General features: G+C 35.5%; 2 protein-coding genes, 1 long non-coding RNA gene and 1 pseudogene across 3 annotated transcripts; 2 read left to right on the forward strand and 2 right to left on the reverse strand.

The window, feature by feature from the left end:
• Positions 1–4,145: 4,145 nt before the first annotated feature.
• On the reverse strand, positions 4,146–5,123 carry LOC147517782 (uncharacterized). Its single transcript, XM_086593706.1, has 3 exons — positions 4,695–5,123; positions 4,477–4,556; positions 4,146–4,359 (listed from the first exon to the last, which is right to left on the reverse strand). Exons 1-3 carry the CDS (start codon positions 5,121–5,123, stop codon positions 4,146–4,148), a joined length of 723 nt encoding a protein of 240 aa, XP_086449832.1.
• Positions 5,124–13,588: 8,465 nt separating this feature from the next.
• Positions 13,589–15,057, forward strand: LOC147517783 (luminal-binding protein 1-like; annotated as a pseudogene).
• Positions 15,058–17,107: 2,050 nt separating this feature from the next.
• On the reverse strand, positions 17,108–17,985 carry LOC147517784 (uncharacterized). Its single transcript, XM_086593707.1, has 2 exons — positions 17,598–17,985; positions 17,108–17,556 (listed from the first exon to the last, which is right to left on the reverse strand). Exons 1-2 carry the CDS (start codon positions 17,983–17,985, stop codon positions 17,108–17,110), a joined length of 837 nt encoding a protein of 278 aa, XP_086449833.1.
• A 2,683-nt stretch (positions 17,986–20,668) lies between these two features.
• Positions 20,669–22,856, forward strand: LOC147517785 (uncharacterized). The gene is made up of 4 exons (XR_015213943.1): positions 20,669–20,758; positions 21,263–21,328; positions 21,408–22,005; positions 22,531–22,856. It is a non-coding gene; the product is annotated as an uncharacterized LOC147517785 (long non-coding RNA).
• The last annotated feature ends 3,940 nt before the right edge of the window (positions 22,857–26,796 follow it).

Genomic DNA, 26,796 nt, shown 5'->3' on the forward strand with positions numbered 1-26,796 from the left:
TCTTTTCCAATCAAAATGAATAGTCAATTCAGCCAGGAGATAAGGGTTTCTATTTATAGGCTACAACAGGGACCATGAGGAGAAATTAGGGTTGGGCCTCCTGACGGGCTTGGGTTTCCCATATTCGCCCAGAACACACGGCCCAAGTCTGTCAACAAATAGCTTATTCTACTAAAGGCCATTGTTGCACTACCACCATAATCCCAAATTACGTGTTACATTTATGGGCTCCATATTTTATGCTTGTTGATCTCCCCGTGTTTAAGATATCGAATGCCCGTTGATTAAATTAAGTTACTGACAACTACATTAATCAACTTCTTATGTCCTTGAGTAGTACCACTCAACCTCATTGTCATGTCGGATTAAATCCACCTGCAGGGTTTACATGACAATCCTTATGAGCTCCTCAAGGGGACATCATTAGCCCGACTTCCTGCGGGTCACGGATTCCTTCTATAATCAACAACACACCTTACATACAATGTCATTACCCAATCCATCGAGTTTATTGATTCACAAATGAATCTCACTCATTGATGATTTAAAGCAATGTACAATGCACGTAAGTGCCCGTTATTATATACGGATTAAGAGGACAAGCATCCATAATAACAGAAGTGTTTGTTCTGTTATATAGTCAGTATAAAGAGAAACAACCACACTTGGTCATATTCAATACACACAAAGTGTACTAGTGTAATCCTATAATCAAGATAGACTAATACCAGATTATACTATAACCTTACCAATGGTTTGTCCAAATCCATCTAGGTTGTGAACGTTTACTTATATTTTATAAGGTACTGATGATATGATCTTCTGTGTGTCACCACACACCATATCATCTATAACATAAAGTATTAGACACATGCATATAACTAATAACATATATAATATGCATAACATTTGTCCATATGATTCTCATTCAAAATATAAAGAATTAGAGTTAATACAAAAATAATGTTTTTAGTATATAACCCTATCAAATAGTTTCTAGTTTCTGAGTTTGACATATTCATTTCCTTTTTTATTAGTGTTGTTAAGGTAAACAGTGCTTTAACTTAATTATATTCCTTTTTTCTGACTAGTAATAACTATTATGCAAAATATTGAGGAATACGCATCCCTGTGATCAAACATTCACCTACTTTTTTAACATGTTAGCCAACATAGCTTCTGATAGGAAGTTGGTGCTATGTTGGATACAAAGATACGTATATCACGCTTATAAGATGTAGATTATTGCACCATGCAAATCTTGATTGCTTGTTTGTTTTCTGTTTCCATGATAACCTTTGCATGAAAGTAATTTTCATCTTTGAGGCACATCTAGATCATGAGTACAATTTATATGAAATATTTTCTCAATCTTGCTTAGGAGCAATTATGCATGCTTTCAAAACATTATGGTCTGATTTGGTGTTCATAAGCTGCATGTCGCTCCTCCTGAGATGGTTCTTTTGTATATGTGTGGCATTGCATGGTGCTCGATGCATGAGCTTGAAATTGCATTTTCTCCTTCTTATTCCTTTCGTCAATGGGTCAGGATTAGATCCAGCCTCCTGTTTTTCATTGACCGGTCTTGATAGTCTGAAAGATGGATACAATAAAATACCAAATGTTTATAGAGACCAGTCGATTTACACCTTCTTCAAATGTTGCAAAATTCTTTCAATCTGTAATTGTTATTGGTAAAAATTACCTAGTTATTGTCAATTAATGAATCTTTATATCTTGTTACTGCTTGAGAAATTTTGTTTCATAAGTTCTAGCCAAAATAGTATCCTCTATTTTTGCTTAAAACAACAGGGCTAGAGATTGTGGATTCTCTGGGTTATGTGGAGAACCGTAGCCTGTAAGAAGATAAAGTAAATGTTTTCTAGTAGTAGTTTAGGTTTTTGACTGTAATTATGTACCATGATTAGTCACTAGTCTCTACTATAATGGTTGTGGTCAAACTAATAATTCAGTCTATTATTTAACACTAAAACTTTGGAAGCACATCGTATCTGTTGTGAGGCTGTGCTTTTATGTGGACTCTTCTTAGATTGTGCATTATTATGTTAGCACACTCTTTGTGTCGTGCTCGTGTAGTCGTGTTTGATGTTTTAAGCTGTTTATCACACTTATGGCTGACTCATCATCGACATGGAGCATCCAAGTGTTAGGCCAATCTGAGCCTTAAGGAATATAGAGCTGATTCACACTGCTTGGATCACTAATTTTCTGATCAAGGCAATATAGGCCACAGACGTGGCAGAACTGAGTCGTTGATGTGGCGTAGATCTTCTATTTTGGGACTGGTCAATTATATGATGTTTTCTTGTGGTTGTTGGGAGTAATGTTGGTTAGTGGTTGATCAATTGTACAACCAGCATTGGAGGATCTAGATCAATAGTCTCACTTTAGGCAACAAACTAATTCACGATACCTGGTCCGGGAAACCAGGTGGCCCAGTACAGTTTTTAGTTAGGTTAAGGACTTTGACTGTTCAGTTTGAGTCTATCTGCCTGTTTGACTAAGCTATGTCGAGATGAGTTGGATGGATGGAATCTTAAAAATTTAAACACAACGAAAATTGTGTATAACAAAGTGAATACCAATTATAGAAATGTAATTATGTTACTTGGGATGTTTGAATATGGAATTTTAGTATTATGTGGAGTTCTGTATCTTTAGAACCATATGAAGCACGTAATAGCTTTTATCAGTTTTGTGTCGATTTTTGATTTGGCAACATGTGCACCTTCAGTTACAAACACTGGCAATTGTAGTTCTTGTTCTTAAAGGTTTTCCTCTTTCATCCAATATTATTATTTGGAAAGCATGTTTTGAGTTTTCACGCATTTAAAATTTTGTAGTGATCCAATATATTGGTAGGCAAACGGGGCTTTTAACGAGGTCCCCTACCCCTTTTCATTAATGAAAAATAATAATCTTAATACCGTGCTTTTTACAATCTCACATACTCTATGCCTATAGCATCCTCATATACAATCTTCCTAATATCCTCTGAGAATGAACTAGAGATAATATCAACATTCCTCACATTGGGTACATTATTAGCTAAAACATCAGCCAATTTATTTGCTTCCCTATACACATGATGTATAGTAAAATGTTCCAATTGTCTCACCAACTCTTTAATGCTCCGAAGCAGTTTCCTTGCTTGTGATGGGTACTGCCCTGTAGTATTCATGAATGAGATGACATTCATGGAATCTGTTCTTGCTTCAATCCGCTTGATGCCCTGCAATATTGTCATTTCCAGCCCTTTTTCTAAACCTTGTAGTTCAATCATAGCAATGTTGCCATAACTTTCCTTTTCTTGCCACAATCACTTCTCCCTTGTCATTTCTAATAGCAGCAACCCAACCTCCTAAGTCTCCTTGCAATGTCCCATCTGTGTTTAAGACATGTGAATTTGCTACCGTTTTCTCCCATATGCATTTCTTTGGAACATGTTGCTTTTCTTCAATACGCACATTCCAGATGCTGCTAAGGAATTGCATCTTACTCCCTGGCTCCATAGCTTTTCTTAATGATTGCAATTTAATTCTCGCATCATTAAAAATCAATTTCGTTATCTGTTCTACTGTGTTCTGCTTGTTCTAAAAAATTTGCTGTTTCGCTCCCTCCAAATCCAGTAAATCATGCCATTCCACGCTAGCTTCAATACATCTTGTTTAAAACCCTTTAGTTGTTTGTAAAACCCAGTCCAACTCACCCCTCCATGTGGCTGCTCTTCCTCTATTGTAACCAGTTCTTTGTAGCATAGTAGCCCAAATGAATTGGCTATAGCTGCATTGAAAAAACAAATACTCTTCATTCTCCACTTCGCGCCAACATAACACACAGATGTCTGATTGTACCTTCCCCCATTCTTTAAGCTTGCTGAGTGTTTTAAGTGCTCCTTGTATAGCCATCTAACTGATAAATGAGTGTCTCAGTATCCGATTAGAGTACCATACAAGCTGACTCCAATTGGTTTTCGATTTAGTATTTCTGACATGATGAAAAGTATCTTTCATGTTATAATTCCTCCGTACCGAAACAGACTATATAACTTTGTCTTCTCCCCCTGTTATATCCACCACTTCCTCCATTTGCAACACTATGTCAGGCAAGTGCCTTTTAAGACGCTACGGTAAATGCCACTCTCCATTCTCTATGAATTGCGATACTTTAGAGTTCAAATTACATGTAGAGTCATATAAAAGAGCCTGAGGAAAGTACCCTTTAAGAATCCCAGCTGGGTGCCAAGGGTCGAGCCAGAACCTTGCATTTTGTCCATCACCGATTTGATGCATCACAATAAGCTTTCCTTCCTTTATGTTTTTGAGTATTCCCCTCCAACTGCATGAGCAGCCCATAGGTATAGTCATATTCTAGAAGTCCTTCATTTTTATAAGATTCTTCTTTACCCATTGAACCCATAAAGTTTGCTTGTTACTAACCACATTCCAGAGGTGCCTTAGGTTAGCTGCTACGTTCACTGCTGCAATGTCCCTAACTCCCAATCCCCCTTCTTCATAAGGATGGCAGACCTTCTCCTACGATATCAATGCATGAGATGTAACACAATCAGGTCCAGTCCAGAGAAAGTTCCTACAAAGTCTATTAATATTCTCAATAATCCTTTGCGGTAACATGAAGCATGAGGCCCAATACATGCTGATGCTGTTCAATACTGTTTTAACTGGTTGTAACCTTCCAGCATACAATAAAGATTTTCCTTTCCATGATTGAATTCTGGTTACCACTTTAGATATTAAAGGAGCACAATCAGTAGAAGTTAATCTTGTTGTAATGAGTGGAAGCCCAAGATACTTCACAGGAAGTGTTCCTTTCTGAAACTGAATAACACTTTCAATATCATCACATATATTGTCCTCCAGCCCTGCTAAAAAGAGTGAACTCTTTTCTATGTTTACTTCTAATCCAATGCACTTGTTAAAAATCTCCAGTGTACTTCTCAAGGATGTTGTTGTTCCAATGTCTCCATGCATTAAGGTTATTAGATCATCAGCATGAGTGATAATAGGGTCATGACATCTGTAATGGAGCTTGAAAGATCCATCTTGTACAGTTTGCATCATTAGTTCATGAAACAAGTCCATAACTAGAACAAACAAATATGGGGACATAGGGTCATGATAAGAGCCTAAAACTATAGTTTTAACCCCTTAACAATCATACTTTTAGACCAATTATGCAAGTAATAAATAAGAGTTAATGCTGATTACGTGTTTTTATGTATTTCAGGCATTGAAGTCAATGTGCAGAAATGTGCCACTTTGGCTAGATAAAGGAGCAAGGGTTGGTTGCTAAGAAATTATGTGGTTAAAGGCCAAGATTCAAGGAGACAAAGCCTTTGTAAAGCCCGGTCAAAAGCTGAAAAGTCAATACGGGCAGAAACAGTGCACAAGTCAGTAGAACTTTTGAAGACCATATCTTTGGACTCAGGCCTCAGAATTGGGCCTACCTTATGTCAAAACGACCGGCACGGAAAGAGCTTTCCAATGGTCTAAGCCTTGACCCAATCAGAGGAGCAAAAGTGGATGAAAAGTCTGTTGAAGTCAAAGTCAGCTGAAACGGGCTTTGTGGACTGAAGAAATTGGGCTTTGGGCTCGATTTTCCGGCCCAAAACATGGCTCCTCAGCCCATGCACGAAAATGTGGATCTGGTCTCCTCCTTTAAAAAAGAAAGACTTAGCTCTTAAGTCATACTTAGTTTAGAAGGTAGCCATTAGAGAATAGTTTTTTAGATCTAGATCTAGTTTTTTTACATTTAATTAGTTTGTTTAGAATCATATTTAGTTTTTAGAATAAAGGATTAGTTCTTCATTTCAATTTAGATTATTTATTCAATTCTTAGTTATATTTAGTTGTTTTAAATTCATTTTGAATCATTGTTCTTATTGTTCATTAGATTAATAAGTAGTTGTTATTCATTCAATCATGTATTGTTCTTATTGTTCTATTAGATTTATAAAGTTAATTTCTTATTCAAATCATTACTCTCACCATTGTTCTTTGTGTTTGTTCAATTGAATTTGTTTAAGTCTTGAGAGTTAAGAGTGGAACGAATCCTTACTCCTTGTATTGCATGATTATGTTTTGAGAGTAAGAAAAATTGATTTAAACATAAAAATGGTAATATTACGTATTAGTGTTGTTGACATTAATATTAGTGTTTTACTGTTTTTATGGGTTATCAAATGGTGTCGCTGCCATCTTAATCTCTTTCAAGACAAGAATTTAATTGCTTGAATTCAAGGGGCAATCCCCCATTCTCTACCCACCCACTCTTTTAATTTTTCATTCTTATTTCTTGAATTTTCGGAACTGTTCACTGTTTTAGGCATATGGGCTGCGGATGCACAGAGTAAAACACTGTGGTAAAGGTATTTTTAAAATTTTTGAAAATTCTGAAAATTTTCAGGTATAATATTTAAGGTGTTGCTGATTTATTGGAATATTTTCAGAATTTTCCTAATTGTTTTAACTTGTGAACAAATACGATCTTTACAGTGCTGCATTTCAGTTTTCAAACCGTAAGTTCTTGAAAAACAGACGAGTAAGGTTACTTAGGCAGTTCCAAAAAATTTAAATTTTTTACAGGAGTATCTATCCTAAGTCAGGAGTTTTCAGTAAAGATTTGACGAGTTTTTTATTTGTTTTGACCTCCTAACTAGTGGAGTGTTTCTAGTGTGTTTCTGCAATGTTGTAAACACTTAATGTCTGGAACAACAGCCGATAAGGAGGGTTTGTAGAACTCCAATTGATCTACATTTTTTACAGGAATACCCTTGATCTGTCAGGAGTCTCCATTAAAATTTTGGTGGTTTTTGTCTCTGTTTTTATTGGTTAACCATTCAGTTGTTTGTATTGTGTCCGAAAACTGTTTCACAAATTTTGGAGGGCAGTAGATGAACTTTCATAGCTCCGATTGATCTGAAATATTACAGGCTACTTTATAAACGTCTTAGGAATCTACTGTAAAAATTTCATATTTTTTGGAGAGCTCGACCTGCACCCATACAAGGCCAAACCTGAGCGCAACCTGCGCCCAAAACACTGGAATTCCAAATTCCACCTGAGTGCGACCCGCGCCCTGGGCAAGCAAAAGTTGAGCGCCACCCGCGCCCAAACGCCTGGAAATCCACTTTTTGGCTAAGCGCGACCCGCGCCCTACTAAGGCTAACTGCAAGCGCGACCTGCGCCCTACCTAGGCCTATTCTGAGCGCGACCCGCACCCTCTTGTGTACCAGCCCGATTTTTCACAGGTCAGTCCAAATTTTCATTTCTTCAAGTTATTCAGTGTTTCTAACATCATACAAACACTGAGATCGTGTATACAAGACGCTATTCAAACGCGTATCAATAAGACATTCAGGTACTCCTTCTTCCACTCCTCGCCTCTTCTGTCAGAGGAGTTTTAATTCTAGTATAATCAGGCTTGTTTTTCGTAGAAATAAATACAACACGCCTATCTAGAATTTAACACACTACACCTGCATCAATGGCTAAAGAACAAGAGACTCCTCTCTCTGATTTTTATAAAGCCCTAAACGATGGCCCTAAGTCGTGCATCGTTCTTGCAGACCTAGTGGGGGATTTTCGAATCCCCCCTAATATATTTAACTTGTTACCGGTTTTTCATGGTTTAGACCACGAGAAGCCTTACCAAAGATATCGTGGGATAGACCAAGTTCTCACTACATTCCATCATCCTAGCGTAAGTCCGGATCAAGTTAAACTTAGGGTGTTTCCTTTCACCCTAGCCGACAAGGCGACGTCTTGGTTAACTGCCCAAACGCCAAACTCTATGGACTCATGGGCTAATCTTGTTCAATTGTTCATAGAACAGTTTTACCCACCACTGAAGACAGATGAAATGCTTCAAAAGATTCATTTCTTTTGCCAGAATCCTCATGAATCCTTTTCAGAGGCCTGGAATCGTTTCACTGATCTTCTCATTGAATGCCCGCATCATAATCTTGCGAAGGACACGCTTGTTCGTGCCTTCTTCAAGGGGCTTTTACAGTATCATAAGGAGGTTCTAGATATCATGACTGGGGGTAGTTTTCTTAGTAAAGGAGCCTTGGAGCCTTATAAATTTTTAGAAGATCAATCTAAGGGAAACAACAATTGGGGAGGTCATGACTCTTCCCGCTCTACTCCTTCTTCTGAGGTTAAACCTGATTCCGAGCTTAAAACTCTTATCGATACGCTCACTAAAAAGGTAGATGCCATCTCTGTTCAACAACAACCCACTCAAGTCATGAACATTAAATCTACTCGTTGTAATGTCTGTTTTAGTTTTGAGCATTCCAACTTCTATTGTCCTCTTGTCTATGCACAACCACCACCACAACCATCACACTTCAACCAGTTAACTCAACATCAAGGACAAGGGAACTTAGGTGACCAGAATAGAGGTTTAGTACCCATGACCCAGAACTATCAACATCAAGACATGAACGCTCAACAAGCTTTAATTCCAGTCCAACCATCTACAGACAAAGTAGTAGTGACCTTGTTAGAGAAACAAAATCAAATTATGCAACAAAACTCTAATATGATGAAACAAACGATGCAAATGATGTAGTCTTTGTGCCAAAAGGTTATTGACATGTCTCTTAACCAAAATAATAACCAAACAGGCGTGTTTCCAGGTAAAGCAGTGCCAAATCCTAAGTCAACAAACACCACCTTTGAAATAAACAGTATTCACTGTAATGGTAATATAAACCAAGGGGACCTACAGGCAGTCACTACCCTTCATTCAGGGAAAGTAGTTGATAACAAAGAAACTATGCCTAAAGATTACCCGCAAACTAAAAATGATACCATACCAAATACTATAATAGAAAATGAAGACCCTACAACTGTCGAAGTACCAGTTAAACCACAACCAAAAGGGAAAACATTACAAGAGCCAATAATAAAAATTGAAGACCCTACACCTATAGAAGTTCCAATATGGACACCTTGATGGAAAATGGATAGAGATAAAGCAAAGACTAATAATATGGCTAAAAATAGTGATAAAGCACCATATTCCCAGAGACTAGTTGTGTTTAAAAAAGACGAGAATTTTGATGAGATTAGGGAAGTGTTTAAAAATTTGACTATAAACCTACCTTTTCTAGATGCTATAAAAAGTCTACCTGGACATGCTAAGTTTCTAAAAGAGTTGTGCAGCAAGAAGAGGAAAACCAATATACCCATTGAAGCCTTCTTAACTGAACAATATCCTTCTTTATCTGAACATAACGGAATTGTTAAGTACAAAGACCCTGATCGTCCTACTATACAATGCACCTTAAGTGATACCTTCATAACAACTACTTTATTAGACCTGGGAGCGAGTGTTAACTTACTCCCTTTTTATTTATATAAACAACTAGGTCTAACAAAACGTCAACCAACCAAAATGACTTTGCAGTTAGCCAATTGTTCTATTAAGTATCCCAAGGGTGTAGTTGAAAATATTCTCGTTAAAGTTCAGGATTTTTACTATCCAGCCGACTTTGTTATTCTTGACACAAAAGTTGCTCATGATTCCATTCCCATCATCTTAGGGCGTCCTTTCTTGGCAACCGCCAATGCCCAAATCAATTGTCGGGATGGCTCAATGACTCTTTCTTTTGGAAATCTTTCTGTAGAAGTTAACATGTTTAGACAAAAATAGGGACAACTAGGTTTGCCTGTAGAAGGAGAAATGAAGTCCATTGAGAGTTTTGTACCTCACATTAGTGCGGCTGACGCTTTAGTCCCCACACTAGTAGATACCCCTCTTATGGAAGAAGACAAGGATCATAATTTCTACTCCCTAGACGTAGATAACATCGAAGAAGATTTCCTTCGACTCTTTTGCAACCATTCTTTGCCGCCTCGCGAGTTCTCTCCTATTGACATCCATTCATCTCTTGACGCCATGACGGAAGAAGAATTTTTCGCCCTCAATCCCAGTAATTCTTCTTACCCACCTATTGAGGAATGTCTTGCATATCTCAAGGCCTCTGATGATATAGAACTAAGAACACTAGTTGAACACCATTCACCCACCTCACATCCTCATGTCACTCATTCACCTTCCATCACGAATGTTCCTCGCCCTCTACCTTTTCAAAGAACCATTGAGTTTGTACTTGACCTTCGTGTTTCTCCTATGCTTCATAACTATCTAAAACCAACTGGTGAAGAAGTAACACCCAAGGACAAGCCACCTGACACTTTTTCATTTTTTCCATTTCTTCCTTCTCAAAATTATCCACATCCCACGTATCTTCCACAACCATCAATTTTCTCACGTTCATTTACTTGGCATCCCCTTCGTAGGAGGACAAAGAAGAAACTGTATGCTCGATTAGGTTTTAGATCTATCAGGCTTTGCTCTCATTCCACTAAGCTACGTCATAGGAAATCTTGGTGCTTAATTCTGTTTGATGGTGCATTCCGTGTTAACTATTTATGGAAAGATCCACAATTGTTTAGATAATTGATATATGGGAAACTGCATGTTCATACATATATATCACATTAAGTCTAGGGAATCTGACTTTAAAAGACCCAAGTTTTCATACAATACCAACTTTCTGGAGTATAGGCCAAACAAAAATTTTCAAACTTAAAAAGAGTTTTCCAATTTTGTTTGGGGGTGGCGTATTTTGGTATTTCATTTCAAATATTGTTGCCACCCTTTGCTGTCATGTTTACTCGGTAGAGTTTTGTTAGTTAGTCAAGACGCAATGTTTAATTGTGTTTCATGTTATCATATCATCTTTACAATATTTATGTTACAGGTACTGCCAATTTTTGCCACGTTTCTATGGTAAATTCTTTCCTTATCTCTTTACACTTTGAGGACAAAGCGTTCGATTGTTTGGGGGTGGGATAGAAATATTTGCAAAAATTAAACACTTTTAGAATGTAAATTACGCACTTTTCTTTATAAAAAAAAATTAAAAATCATAAATATTGTGTATACTAGGCACTTAGTGATAATGGTATTGTTCTCTTCTCCATGATGATATTAGTCTAGAAATCTCACGTAATACTTGAATTAGGATTTAATTTTTGAAACATAGATTAATACGTAGATAATAGTCATTGCATCTTTTCACGAACCTCTTGCATGAGCATCTTTGATTGTACTTGGTAATATATTTCTGAGACCTAGGTTAGAGTACTTAATACATATCCTGTGAGCATCTAGCCTAAAAGCCTCATAAGAGTGAAATATCTGAGTGATGACACAAGGGAGAAGTAAATTCCGAGTAGAGAAATCACACATCCACTTACTTGATCACCATACCATATTCTAAGCGAGAATTTATGCTCTCTTTGGATCGATATAGCCAGAAATTTATACCTATATGAAATTTATTATCCGCTAGTCGCCCAACTAAGCCTTTCATTAGCCTTTTCACAAACCAAAAATTCTTTATCCAATAAAACAAAATAAAAATATATATATAATAGAATCAGCCTACCTATCTAGATAAGTCTGAGAAATAGGATGAGTGAAGAAAAGAGAAGAGAAAAATCTGTGTAAACAAAAATTAGTTAGTTGCTTCAGAAAAAGAAAAGAAAAGAAGTTTTCATCCAAAGAAAAGAAAAAAAAGGAAAAATAGAAATAAAAATAAAATAAAAACTCCAAAAATAGAATAAAAGGAGTCAGAAAGCCAAAATAAAAAGGCTAATGATGGAAACAAAGTATAGAAGCAAAAGAACAAGGTTTTCTCTAGTTACATAATATGAAGACCCTACTTTCTCAGACTTGTCTTTTTGAATATTCATTTCCTTCCTTCTTTAACCAACACCTACGCCCCGTATCACCTAATAAAGACCTCTAGCTCAATTAGGAATAGGTTGGTGTGATAGTAAGTAGTAGATGTGTTTGATCGACCTCGGCTTTCTTGGATTGTCATTGAGATTGTGAGGAAACGTGTTCCCACTACACACTGGAGTTAGCAAACTTGAGTGGAAAAATCAGAGTGTTATATGTTTTGACACATTCATTGTGAGAACCTACTACTTGGGCACGTTACCCAAAAGTTTCAGAAACGGACCTGCCATTGCATTTCATATCATAGTTCATTGTATAGTTGTTTATCTTAAGATGATTTGATTATTATGCATGTATTAGTTTAAGTTTTAGAATGATCATTCTTATTTAAATACTAGTGAGATGTATAGATCATTAAGACATAAATAAGGAAACAATAGTTTTATTTCTTAGTCGTTGTAGTATAGATGAAGTTTGTGAGTACCTTCTCTAGAAAACTCTCACGATGCTATAACTCATCCACTAGGGAATTCCTCGTGGTTTAAGGCCTTGTTGCATATGGTCAATGCAATCGCACTCAGCGAAACGAGAGTAGTTAGAACTCCATTTTTGGTCACTTATTCTAATTTCTCATATTTGCTTGAGGACAAGCAAAATGTTGTTTGGGGGTGATTTGATAAGAGCCCAAAACTGTAGTTTTAGCCCCTTAACAATCATACTTTTAGACCAATTATGCGAGTAATAAATAAGAGTTAATGTTGATTACGTGTTTTTATATATTTCAGGCATTGAAGTCAATTATGTGCAGAAATGTGCCACTTTGGCGAGATAAAGGAGCAAGGGTTGGTTGCTAAGAAATTATGTGGTTAAAGGCCAAGATTCAAGGAGACAAAGCCTTTGTAAAGCCCGGTCAAAAGTTGAAAAGTCAACACGGGCAGAAACAGTGCACAAGTTAATAGAACTTTTGAAGACTATATCTTTTGACTTAGGCCTCATAATTGGGCCTACCTTATGTCAAAACGACCGGCACGAAAAGAGCTTTCCAATGGTCTAAGCCTTGACCCAATCAGAGGAGCAGAAGTGGATGAAAAGTCTATTGAAGTCAAAGTCAGCTGAAACGGGCTTTGTGGACTGAAGAAATTGGGCTTTGGGCTCGATTTTCCGGCCCAAAACATGGCTCCTCAGCCCATGCACGAAAATGTGAATCTGGTCTCCTCCTTTAAAAAAGAAAGACTTAGCTCTTAAGTCATACTTAGTTAGGTTAGAAGGTAGCCATTAGAGAATAGTTTTTTAGATCTAGATCTAGTTTTTTTTACATTCAATTAGTTAGTTTAGAATCATATTTAGTTTTTAGAATAAATGATTAGTTCTTCATTTCAATTTAGATTATTTATTCAATTCTTAGTTATATTTAGTTGTTTTAAATTCATTTTGAATCATTGTTCTTATTGTTCATTATATTAATAAGTAGTTGTTATTCATTCAATCATGTCTTGTTCTTATTGTTCTATTAGATTTATAAAGTTAATTTCTTATTCAAATCATTACTCTCACCATTGTTCTTTGTGTTTGTTCAATTGAATTTGTTTAAGTCTTGAGAGTTAAGAGTGGAGTGATTCCGTACTCTATATATTGTATGAATATATATATGTAAGAGTAGGAAATAAAATGATTGATACCGTAAGAATAAGGTTAGAGTAATTTAGTTGAATTTTTATGGGTTATCAGGTCACCCTGCCTGATACCTCTCTTGCTCTTGAAATAGCCATAACGAGCCCCATTAATCATGATAGAGAAGATTGGAGTTTCAATGCATAACTTGATCCAACCAGTGAATTTAGTTGGTACTCCAATTCTTTGCAAAGAGAATAGAACTGCTTCCCATCTAAAAGAGTCATATGCCTTCCTTAGATCAATTTTTGTAGCGCATCTTGGTGGTCATCCCTTCCTACCTACATTAATATCGGTTCTTCCAGGATGCTCATAGTGAGCCACGTAAGCAAAAAATTTTAAAAAGTCCCCACTTAAAAAAATAATTACTATGTTGTTTACCAAGTTAGCATCATTAGCAATTTATAAAAAAACTTTTTAGTCTTTGCACATGTTTAGGAAATTAAAAACCAAATACACGCCCGTTTTTCAATAGTACGTCAGGGTAATTAAGTAATTAAAAACAAAAAAAGAAAAGAAACATAAACCGAAGCCTTTTGGCCTCTCTCAAAGACTCTTTTTCTCAAAACCCACCTTGATAGTGAGTAGTGCCTCTATTTATACTGATATTGAGAAGAAAGAGTCGAAGAAACCAAGAAATCCAGCTGCAAATTTCAAGGTCCTATTAGTCCTAACACTCTTTTGAATAGGGGAACTCCACAGATTGAAGTGACATTTGAGGCTGATGTCAATGACATCTTGAACGTTAAGGCTGTGGACATGACCACCTGAAAAGTAGAGGAAATCAACTGTACGTTTTTCTTGTCACAATGTAGATATCATATCAAAAAGAGAAACAACTTAACTCTTTGTTGAATTCAAAAATAAAAAGAAGACCCATCACAAATACATTGATGACTACGTTGCAGGTACCCTTCTTTTGGATGAGGTTCCACTGACTCTTGGCATGGAAACCTTGGGTTGTGTGATGACAAAATTGATTCCAAGAAAGTCTATCATTCCAGCAAAAAAATCTCAAGTCTTCTCAACACACGAAGATTATCAGGCCACTTTCTCTGTTAAGGTAATCTGCAGACTACGTTTTAGTTGAATCATCGCATGCCAACTTTTTTTCTAATGGCATTTGTTTCAGGTTTTGAGGGCGAAAGAAGTCTCACAAAGGATTGCCAGGAGCTTGCAAAATTTATTCTTTCTGGAATCAGTCCAGCACCAAGGTTTGTTAGTATGCCTTTTCAAGTTGCTACAAAGCCACATTTTGATTTAAAACCTCCTCATTTAAAGGGGAAATCTAATAGTTCTCCGCATACCTTTTTGAACAGGGGAACTCCAGAAATTGAAGGAACATATGAGGTTGATGTCTTTGGTGTCCTGAAAGTTAAGGCTAAGGACAAGGCCACTTGCATAGAAGAAATAATCACCATCCCTAACTACAAGGGTCGTCAGAGTCAGGAGTAGATTGACCATATAATTCGAGAAGCGGAGAAGTTTGCAGAGGCAGACAAGGAGGTTATGGAAAAGATTCATTCCCGTAACAATTTGGAAACATATATCTACGGCATGAAGAACAAACTCACTAACGAATAGGTGTATAGGAAAGAATATAAGGATGTTGTCATGGCGGCCCTCAAGTGGTTCAATGAAAACTCTGATGCTACAGATGATGCTTATGTACAACAGTTTCTTTCCTTAGGTTTTGGGGTTATGGCTTATTGACGTAAAATTTTGAGATAGATAGCGCTTTGGTGGTTTCGTTTTCTATGTTCGTAACTCACCAACACGACCACAAGTTAACTAGACATACATTCAATACACACATTTTTCTCTTCAGAGTCTCTCCATTCATGATTTTTTTTTATGCAGTCAATTATTTTCCGTTGTATGCAAAAATTTATATAGATTGCTTCACTGTCTTAATTTTTGTATTTATTATATGTTCTAGGGATATAGATCATCTGATTATGAATGGTAAACTTAACTGATAGAACCACATTATGATGTTTACTAAATTATGTGCTTTTGCTATTGATACTATTCCAATAAGTTTAAATAAATGTCATGAAAATGTCTTGGGTTCTCTACAAAATATTTGTAAATGGTATGTGTTAAATATGTTGTTCAAGTCATTCAAATAATGTTTACCATTGGGTAATTGTTAAGCTTAAGGAGTAGCTTTGTTAAACAGTGGGCGATTGACGATTGCCCGCCGAAGCAAGGAAATATATATATATATATATATATATATATATATATATATATATATATATATATATATATATATATATAAGATGAATTTCCCCCACCACATGATACGTAAAAACTATCAACGCATCTTGATGGTTGTTGCTACATCTAATTGTGTAGGTATCAGTATTGGGATGAGAGATGCATTGGAAAGTGCAGGGCGTAGGTAAAACTTTCGCAATCTTACTAATTCCATGGCAGAGATATGGGTCATACGCTTGAGATGGCACATGTTACCAGTAAGGAGAATTGGTTATGGAAACTTATTAAGATAGTGTAAATTGCTAACGGGTGGTTTTGAGGAAGTTGATTTATAGTGGTCAACAAGCAAACAAGGCAGCTCATTTGCTAATGTTTGTTCGCTGTGGTTGACAAGCAAGTATGGTTGTTCTCTCAACTATGTTTCAATGCAAGTTTTGTAATTTTGATTTTGTGAAATATTAGATGTCTTGCTTCATTTTGTAATTCCATTGCATCAGATTTTATCTTGGTAGGTTTATAACATGATCCAACAGAATAAAATAGAAAATGTTACCACCTGTTCATCATACAAAAATAGGCTTATGCATTAAGCACATAAAAAGTGACCCTCTTCTAATGAAAAGATGCATTTGGCCCCACTTTCTGTCTGAAATTCTGAATAACTCGAAGTGTCAAACAACTGACGATAAATTGTTACCGCGTGTTCATTATACAAATGCGCTTTTGCAGTAAATACATCAACCAAAATACTTTAGCCTGAAAATTAACAGGCCCAGACATAATAAGTTTTAAAATAGCAGGCCCGACCACAAGTCGGGCGCATGGCTAGTTCTGTGATAATTATGAAGTAGTTCGTGTGATAAGATGATATTATCCTGAATGCTTCTTCCTGAAATAAAGGCTAATTGATCATCTGCAACTACTATAGGTATGAAATCTTTCATCTTGTTGGTTAGTATCTTTGTAATACATTTCAATATGACTCCACAACAAGCAATATGTCTATAGTCACATAATGAAGATGGGCTAACATTTTTAGGAACTAAGGTAATGCAAGTAGGATTAACTTCTTGAAGCATCCTACCAGAAGTAAAGAAATTTTTATTGGCTTTAATAAAGTCCTCACCAATGATTTTCCATGTTGACTTGAAGAATAGAGAGGAAAAACCATCACTCCCCAGTGCTTTGTCACTGCTTATGTTCGATAAGGCTTGAATGATTTCATTCCTTGATATTTCATCAACAAGGTCCTCCTTCATGGCATCAGAAATATGTTGCTTTGGTGGCATAACATTGAAAATGGAGAAATCTAGATTTTGGAGGTGGTCTGGTCCATATAGAGCTTTATAGAATTCTACACATTCGCTTCCAATATCATTTACATCATCTAGTAACTTCCCATTCATATCTTTCACACAAGTAATTCTCTGTTCATGACTCTCCTTGCTTGTACAGATTTAAAGAAGTAGTTCGTGTTATTGTCTCCAAGTACTATGGTCTGATCCCTTGATTTCTGCAGTTGGAATTCCTCTTCAAATTTAGAAGCTTGAACATACTTTGTAAGGGCCACTCTTTCAGAGCTGATAATAATAGCATTCAAAGGGTCAGCTTGTAAGGTTGTTTGCAATTCATCTAGTTCTCGCTTAGTTTCCACAACCCTTTTGTTTACATTTCCTATCTTCTCTTTATTCCAATCTATTAGTGCTACCTTAACATGCTTTAGTTTCTTCATAAATGTATACATTGGATTCCCCACGACTGCCTCTACCCATGCTTTGTCCACTACTTGCATAAACCCATCCTCCTTGACCCTGTAGTTAAATAACTTGAATCCCTTTCTCTTCTGATTCCTCTTTTTAACTGAAAGACCACCATGGCTGAATGATCGGATCAGGTGGCACCTGGGTTCAGAAAATCAGCCTCATACTCACTGAACTCCCGAATCCATTCATCATTTCCCATTACTCTGTCCACCTGACTACATATTCTATTATCTTGCCTATTTGACCATATCATAAAGTTCCCTCTGTATTTAATATCAACCAAGCTTGCACTTGTCACACAGTTTAAGAGATCAACAAAATGAAAAGGCCTCACATTAGACCCTCCAACTCTTTCTTGAGAATTCAAGATTGAGTTATAGTCACTGAGAAGAATCCATGGTTTTGTTTTTATAGTGCATGACAAATCAATTATTCTACTCCACAAGCTCCTTCTAGAAATGTTGTCAGTACTTGCATATATAATAGTAACAATGAAGTCTTTACTAGTAGTAGTTATTACTTCCATGGTGATGCATTGATAATCTACTTGCACATTAGACACAAAACACCTTTTAGGATCCTAACAGACCCAAATCTTCCCCAACTCACTGAAGGTATAGTTATTGACACCTTGCCATTGATAGCCACATTTATTAACTATGTCATCCATCATGTTATGCTTCACCCGAGTTTCAATCAACCCCCCATCAGACTTACATCATACTTGTGAATCAAATCTTTAACTTCCACATGTTTAAAGGTTTGGTTAAACCCTCTCATGTTCCAGCATGCTAAATTAATCATTTAAAGGGATGAGAATGGGTCAAGACACCACTTTTGGTACCTTCTTTTAATAACATCCTTGCATCAGAAGTTGTACCTTTGGCCGCATCATTTTTCCTTGCAGAGGTACTCATAGTCGCACCTACTACCCTCTCTTCATTCTCTTCTGAACTACTGACAAGTTGCTTGAATATGTTGTCCCCATGCTGTAAGCTTTGTTATTGTCTGACATTAACTTCAGTTTCTAAGCTGTTCTTATGCTATGTAGTTCCACTTGTAGCTCCTTTGCTTTCTGTGACTGCTCGTCTTTCCCTTTAGCTTCAGTGACTGGTCTTTACTCTACAAGTGTGCTTTCGATTTGGGGATTCCTAGCCTTTATCATCTTCAACAGACAGTACTTCTTGCACTTCTTGCTCTGTACCCTTTTCTGCTATATTAGATTCTTTCTGTTCACCCCGAGCCTCGCAGTTCTTGTTGACATCTTCAACCGTTCCTTCTTTTTTAAGCCATACTTTGTTCATCTCCCTCTCTGCCTTCGGTTTCTTTGGGCAACTTTGATCAGTATGCCCAAATACATTACACATGCTGCAACAAAGAGGTTTTCAGTTATACTCGAATGATACCTTGTAAACTCCTCTTTGGTCTAGCACCACTGGAATGTCATCTGGATATGGGCACTTTAGATCAATTTCTATGCACACCCTTGCATACGCAGTTCTCACCATATTCTCTGTAAGCCGATCAGTGAACATGGGTAACTCCAATGGCACTCCCCCACTTGACTGAACCCATCCTTATTCCACATCTCCATTGGCAAACCTTTGACAACCACCCATATTGGAATTGTTTTTAACTCTCTTGTTTCGGCTTCCACAAAAAGTTTCTAAGGCCTTAATACAAACAACTTGCTTGCAATATGAAAAGAACCAACATTCAAAACTGCCTTGCGATCATCCTCCTTCTCAAACTGCAAACTGGAACGTAAACATTGTGTCTCCATAAGGTTTCATTACGAAGTTCTTTAGTCTCCAAGTTCTGCTAACTATCTCCTTAACATAGTTGTAGTTTAGTCTCTTCCCCACAAAAGAGCCAATCACCAAGTTCTCGAATTTTTTGTTGTATGCAGAGAATTGCGAGCTTTTAACATGGATGATTGGCTTACCATTGACAATGGTTGGCGGCACATAAACCAGTTCTTCTTTTCCAATAGCCCATTTTCCCTATCACTTCAGCCCATGTGCTTTTATTGCTTGACTCTCCAGTAATATGCACCTCGTCCCCCTTCTCGTTAGTATCAGTAGTGGTTTCCTTTGCAGTAGGATTCCCATCTTGCTTGGCCATAAAGTTTCCATCTTGTTTCATGTGCTTTTCCTCTTCTGATGTTTCCAAATCCTTTTTTTCTCTTCTTATACTCCTTCATGAATACCTAACACTATTTCCAGAGTCTTTTCCTTGATGTTTCGGTTTTCTTCATTAAGTGCAGGGCTATCAACAGATCCGAATTTTTCTAGGTCTAGCCTTTTCTTAAATCTCTCCAGAGAACCAACTACATACTTCTTTAGTAATACAGACTTAACAAAATCCATAACTTCATCCTCACTCATTAGCGTTTTGTGATTAGTTTCATCTCCCTCATTGCAAACCCTAACTGGTGTGCTAGGGTTTTTGGCTTCTAACACCCTAAAAACTTGTGTATTTTGCATGATTTTTCTGTTTTTTAAAGTAAAAAACTTAAACCCTAAAATCGCCCCTTAGAAGTCCCCATTATTAAAGTAAAAGACTTTTTTCAGATATATATTGGATTCAACAAACTTTGAGTTGTTCTTCAAATATGTTGAGCTTCCCAATTTTGATGTTGCTTCTGATGCTTTTGCTACCTTTAAGGTCAGTTATTTTTTTGACCTACAATTTTGATGTTTGACTATAAATAAGTTTCAAAATTAAGAAAACTCTTAGTGGGTGTTTGGGTCTCATTTTTTCTTTTGGGTTTCATTTTTTCTTAAAAAACATTTTTATGAAAAAATATTTATTCTAAAAACAATTTTTGAATAAACGTGTTTGGTTGTGATTTTTCTTAAAAGTTATTTTATCAAATTAGATTTCACACTATATTTCTCGATATATTTCGACATATCGCGGCCTAAAGTACTAAAGTCTAAAACATCCGAGCAATTCATTTGCCTTGAGCCTTGTTTCCCTCAAAGAAAAATAGTTTTTTAACTTGAAAAACAAGTTTTACCTAATTATCATAAAACTAGTTTTTGCCTTTTTGGGACCAAAAAGTATTTTTTGGATGAAAAACTTTTTTTTTTTTTTAAATAGAGACCAAACACATTTATTTTTTCAAAAAATATTTTTTCACTACTAATAAACACTTTTTAGCAATAAATAAATGGGATCCAAACACCCCTTAGATTTTTTTTCCTTTGGAATTCATATTTGAAACAAACACCGGAGAATTTGCTTACTAGGCACGAAACTGCAGCATCCGAGTTTCTATTACTAGGCATGAAGAGGTTTGGTTTTTAATTTCTGATTTTGTTTGTATCTTTTTCTTCGTCATGTAAATTCTGGTTCGAGAAAGTTTTTGTTGACCCTAAATGCTGTTGGGAATGTCAATGCTTTGTGTTATTAAATGTTGTTGTGAAGATTAGACATGTTAGGATTGGAAAATAGAAGGATGCATCATCCATGCATGTTACTTGTCAGTTAAGTGAAGGCTGCTTGAGTGCTCGATCATTCACAGAGTTCTCAGCAAAGAAATTTCCGGGCAAGTTTTTACCTAATCTATGCCTTCCATAAGTTCCATCCTAGCGGTTTGAAAAACCTCTACGTGACCAAGTGATAACTGCCAAGCCTCTGTCTGTCTTTTATTTGTATTGCTTAAACAGGGAGAAAGGATATTAATTCTGTTGGTTTCTTCACTTTCTTTTATGTCATGTTTTTAGATCACATTTTTTTCTTTTCCTTTTTTAACAGTTCATTTTAGATCACATTTTTTTCTTTTGCTTTTTTAACAGTTCTTCGAGCTGTATGAAAAATTATTGACATCTGCCAACTATGTAACAAGAAGACAATCTCTGAAGGTTGGTTATTTTCTTGATGGGTGTCATAAGTTCCTGTATTATATATACGGATTAACAGTACTCTTCTAATGCATTCTAGCTTCTCTCGGAGTTCCTATTGGAGTCTCCCAATTCCCATATAATGAAGCGCTACATTTGGAAGTCCACGATTTGAAAGTCATGATGACACTGTTTTTTTTTTTTTTTTTGATGCACCATGATGACACTGCTGAAGGTATTGTGTAAGGTTTTTTTTTTTCAACTAGAAGAGTGTAAAGTGCTAGATCTCAGAATCTTTCTGGCATTATGTTTCTCTGTACTCAAAAGCGCCTGTGGATTGGTGGATTGCCTAGGATTGGGATATTAAAGACCAATCCACTGTACACAACCAAGTCTACACAATTACAGTAGCAGAGCATAAGATAAACTATATATCTCAAGCAATCTACTTCTAAGTTTTGTAATGGAATTGTGCATGAGAAAATACTGAAATCTGAAGCATTCGCATAAGCCGCAGAGGCGTTCTCTTAGTTCTAGTCATGTCGAGGAATTAGATAAAATATCTCCTGTGATTACTGAAATTTGTGATGCTTCATACCTTGTGGAGGGAATGAGAAGAATTGCTCGTGAAAGCGATCAGAGATAATTTGGGAGCTCTTGATACCAAAACCGTCGCCGAAGTTAAAGCCCTCAAAAAGGTAATAATTAATATTCATCCCTTTTTTTTATTACTGATTTTATGGTTTGAATGATTTTCATGTTAAAATTCATCAATGGGTATCAATTGTTTTTACTCAATTTCGTTTAATGTTGATTACCATGTTATGCAAGTTTACATTTTGATGCATTTTGTCAATGTTTACCTTCCTTCATGGCTGTGGCACCGAGATGAAGAGCTGCTCAATCCATCTGTCTTCTCAAACTTAATTTGAACTATATCATTCAACTATCTTTTTGCCACTTCATCATGAGCTCATTTTGCAAGGGAAACTTCATCTTGTGGAGTTTTGGGCCTTCATAGTTCATACCATAGGGTACGCGCATGCCCCAAAAGTGATACTCTTGATTTTATTTTATTTTGATTGCCAAGTCTGTTTTTAAATGAGATCAGTAACTTATTGACGCCCTAGACCTCTAGACCTCAAATGGCAACAGGAAATTGGCTGTCTCTGCTCCCCATTATGAAATTTCTAATACAAAGATTAATAAGAAACTTCTTGCAGCCCCGAGGATTAGAAGATCCCTTCAAGCAAGCCCTATATCAATGGTGGACCGTGGACTCTTGGCAAATTTTGGATAGATGTAGCTAGCTATACGCGCGGCTGTTATCATTTTCCTTCTTAATTAGGAATGTGTATGGATCAACCAAAATAAAGACCATCCTAATGTACCACATCACATGTTTAATAGCTTGTAGATTGAACAATTTCCTGGATTGTGTATGCGTTACTGCGTGTATTTTGTGTTTCAAGTGCAAAGAAGATCATTGTTAATTGTTACAATGTACAAGACTCTCAAACTATATCAGTTTCTAATGCATATATCAACGGGCCACAAAATCGGAAAGACATGGAGGAGCCCATGTTTGATTAGAAACGTCAAAAACGTGATTTTGAAGGCCTAAACGATGGATTTAGGGCCCGAGAAACAAATGAGTTAGTAGGTTTAGGTCTTGTTTGGTGCTTCAAATGTGATGGCAGCACTGCTGTTGTTAATGTTGGCTGACGTAGTGTTCCTCTGACTGCCCTCTTCTCTCCAATCTCTCATCTCTTGCCAAACTCAAAATTCTCTCTCTCTCCACTTTTTTTTTCTCAAGTAGCTCATTTTCTAAAGACCCCAATTGATCCCACCTGATAGCCACTTCCACTGAACCCATGGCTTAACTTGTCCTTCTTCAATTCTTCCATTTACAAGCTTCTTATTAGAGGTTATTTGATTTCTCAATTAATTGGTAAATTGTCAATTAGAAGTTGTTAAAACTTGTTGTATGTGTTGATATTGCAATTGAAGTAGCGAGATGTAGTTTCATGGACTACTTTGATTACTGGTTATTCGTGATGAAGCTTGTTGGTTCCTGACAAGAATTATGTTTCTTGGAATGCAATGATCGCTGCCTTAGGTTTTAAGAGTAATCATATCTATGAGGGATATTTTCTTTGTTCTATTAGATGTGGTTAGAGAAAGTGGAGTTGGACTTTGTATACTTCCCCCACCTCCATGTAATTGTTGCAGATTGGACTGTACTCCATATTAAAGAATTTAATTAATCTATATATATATATATATATATATATATATATATAAAGCTCGCGTATATTCTCTTTCTTCACCATATCGTTCTATTTTCCAACCAAAACAATATTAGTGGTTCCTAAAAAAAGAGGAGATGCTAATAATTAGAAATACCTCCTTACATTTGTTTAATTCTCTTTCGTCTATTCTCAAATTAATATCACCTCCCCAAATTCAAACTACGTACGTAATTCGAATTCTTTGAACTGGACAATTTAGACAGTTTGCGTGTTTTAGAAATACTCCAAAAAACCACCAACGAAGGGTTTCACTCTCCACTCTCTCTAATTTTTTCTCATTTGGTTTGTATACTAGAAAATTTAAATAGATAAAAGAGTCGAGCTTTGCTATTCACCTATTCCTCTCACCATATTCCTTTCAAGGTTGAAGCTCGCCCTTCTTCGTTTCAAGTTGAAGCCACACACAACCAAACTTAGGAAGAAGGCTCAAGATCAAAATCGAAGGTTTGCGTTTTCTAAAGTCGGACGAAAATAGGCAAGGTCCATATTTGCTTTTTAAATTATTGTGTTCTCATTTTTTCTATTTCAATCCTAATATTTTCTATTAGTTATTTATGATTTTTTGTTATTTATATTTTGTATTTGTTTCAAAAATATCTAATATAATAAGGACCAAATTTTGTTTTGGTGTTCTTTTTATGTTTGAAGAAATGCTTATTGATTGTGACAAATAACTAAAACAAGTTTTAGGTCACGCATAAGATATATACTAGCTTTCGAACCCGTCCTACGAACGGCTGTTGTTATATTAAATTATTCTAAATAATATTAGCAACTGTGCACAATTATGAGATATGGAAATTATATTAATCACTCATTCAATTTTCTTTCGCCACTCTCTATAAAAAGAAAGTACCAAACCTTGATAAAACTCATCGACATATTTTTGTTGTTAGGTTATTTAATAATAGAAGTTTTATTGAAATTTTGTGAAAATGCCCAATGTGGCGAAGATGATATTAAAACTACTTGAATAATAAGACATTCTCAATCATAATAAAAGAATTGTAATAAACACTACTTAAAATGCAAAACTATACTTATCGAGATATTATATTCTCCCTGCGTACATATAATACAACTATGTTTCGGGGTTAGTTCAATGCATTTGTATCAAGTTTCTGATTTTACGTTAATTATTCTTTGATGATAGTTTAATGTAGTTGCATCCAGTTTTCGATTTCCTATTAATTATTCTTTGAGGTTAATTCAATATAGTTGTATTAAGTTTCTGATTTCCCGTTAATTATTCATTAAGATTAATTCAATGCAGTTGCATCTAGTTTTCATTGTTTCGTTAATTACTCTTTGAGGTTAATTCAATGTAGTTGTATCAAGTTTCTGATTTCCCGTTAATTATTCATTAAGGTTAATTCAGTACAGTTGCATCTAGTTTTCAATATCTCGTTAATTACTCTTTGAGATTAGTTCATTGCATTTGTATTCAGGTTTCAATTCCCTGTTAATTACTCTTTGAGGTTAGTTCAATACATCTGCAACCAGTTTATGATTTTCGGTTAATTATTTCTCGAGGTTAGTTCTCATCTAGATTCCAATTTCCAGTTATTTATGCTTTGAGGGTAGTTCGATGTAGTTACATCCGGTTTCCGATTTTCAGTTAACTATTCTTTGAGGTTATTTCAATGCATTTGCATCCCGTTCCCGATTTTTCGTTAAATATTCATCAAGGATATTGCATCCAATTTCTGATTTCCCGGCTAATTAGTTAATCTATGATTTTAGTTTAATGCAGTTACATCCAGTTTTCGATTTTCGATTAATTATTATTTGAGGTTAGTTCAATGCAGTTGCATCCAATTTCCGATTTCCCGTTAATTGTTCTTTGAGGTTAGTTCAATACATTTGCAGCAAATTTTCGATTTTTTGTTAATTAGTTTTTTGAGGTTTATTTGTTCAATGCAGTTGCATCAAATTTATGATTTCCTGTTAATTATTCATTGAGGTTAGTTCAGTACAGTTGCATCCATTTTTCGATGTTTCATTAATTAATCTTTAGATTAGTTTATTATATTTGCATCTAGTTTTCGATTTCTCATTAATAACTCTTTGAGGTTAGTTCAATACATCTACATCTAGTTTATAATTTCTTATTATTTATGTTTTGAGGTTAGTTCGATGCAATTTTATCCCGATTTCTGATTTCCCATCAATTATTCTACGAGGTTAGTTCAATGTCGTTGCATTCGATTTTTTATTTCCTTATAATTATTTTTTGAGGTTAATTCAATGAATTTGCATCCAGTTTCCGATTCCCTGTTAATTATTATTTGAGGTTTGTTTGATGCATTTTTGCATATTGTTTCCGATTTTCCGTTAAATATTTTTTAAGGATTTGCATCCAATTTCTAATTTTCCGTTAGTTATTCTCTGACGTTAGTATAATGCAGTTGCAGTCAGTTTCCGATTTCTAATTAATTACTTTTTAAGTTTAGTTTATTGTATTTGCATAAAGTTTTTTATTTTCCGTTAATTACTCTTTGAGCTCAGTTCAATGTATTTGAATCCAGTTTTCAATTTCCTTTTAATTATCCAATGTGGTGTATAATACCAACGTTTTACTGATCCATCTGTAGTGTCTTTGCAAACATGACATAAAAATAAATTATGCTTGATTTACTCTATGGGATCATCAAAGATTATCCAGTTCTCGATTTTCCGTTAATTATTCTTTAAATTATACCTGACTCACTATGTGGGATCTTTAAAGATTATCTATGAACGGGTCCTGTCACATTAATTATTCTGAAAAATATATGCAACTATATATGTAGAACTATTATATATAAATATTGTATTGATCACTCATCCAAATTTCTTATAACATGAAACCCCCACGTACTGTACTCTCTAGTAAAAAAAAATAACTCACCATTGATAAAACCTTTCAACTTTATTTTGTTATTTAATAATAGAAGTTTGATTGAAGGTTTGTAAGATTGTTTAATAAAACGAAGTTCATATTGAAGCTACTCGAATAGCAAAGTGTTCCCAATCATAAAAAAAAGATAAGATAAACACCGTTTTAAATGCAAAACTATATATATTTATCGAGACATTCCCACAACATATAACACAACTATATTTTGAGGTTAGTTCAATGTATTTGCATTCAGTTTCTTATTTTTTGTTATTTATTTTTTGAGATTAACTAGTTCA

Source organism: Coptis chinensis, chromosome 2 (assembly GCF_015680905.1).
Source record: "Coptis chinensis isolate HL-2020 chromosome 2, ASM1568090v1, whole genome shotgun sequence".
Classification (NCBI taxonomy): Eukaryota; Viridiplantae; Streptophyta; class Magnoliopsida; order Ranunculales; family Ranunculaceae; genus Coptis; species Coptis chinensis.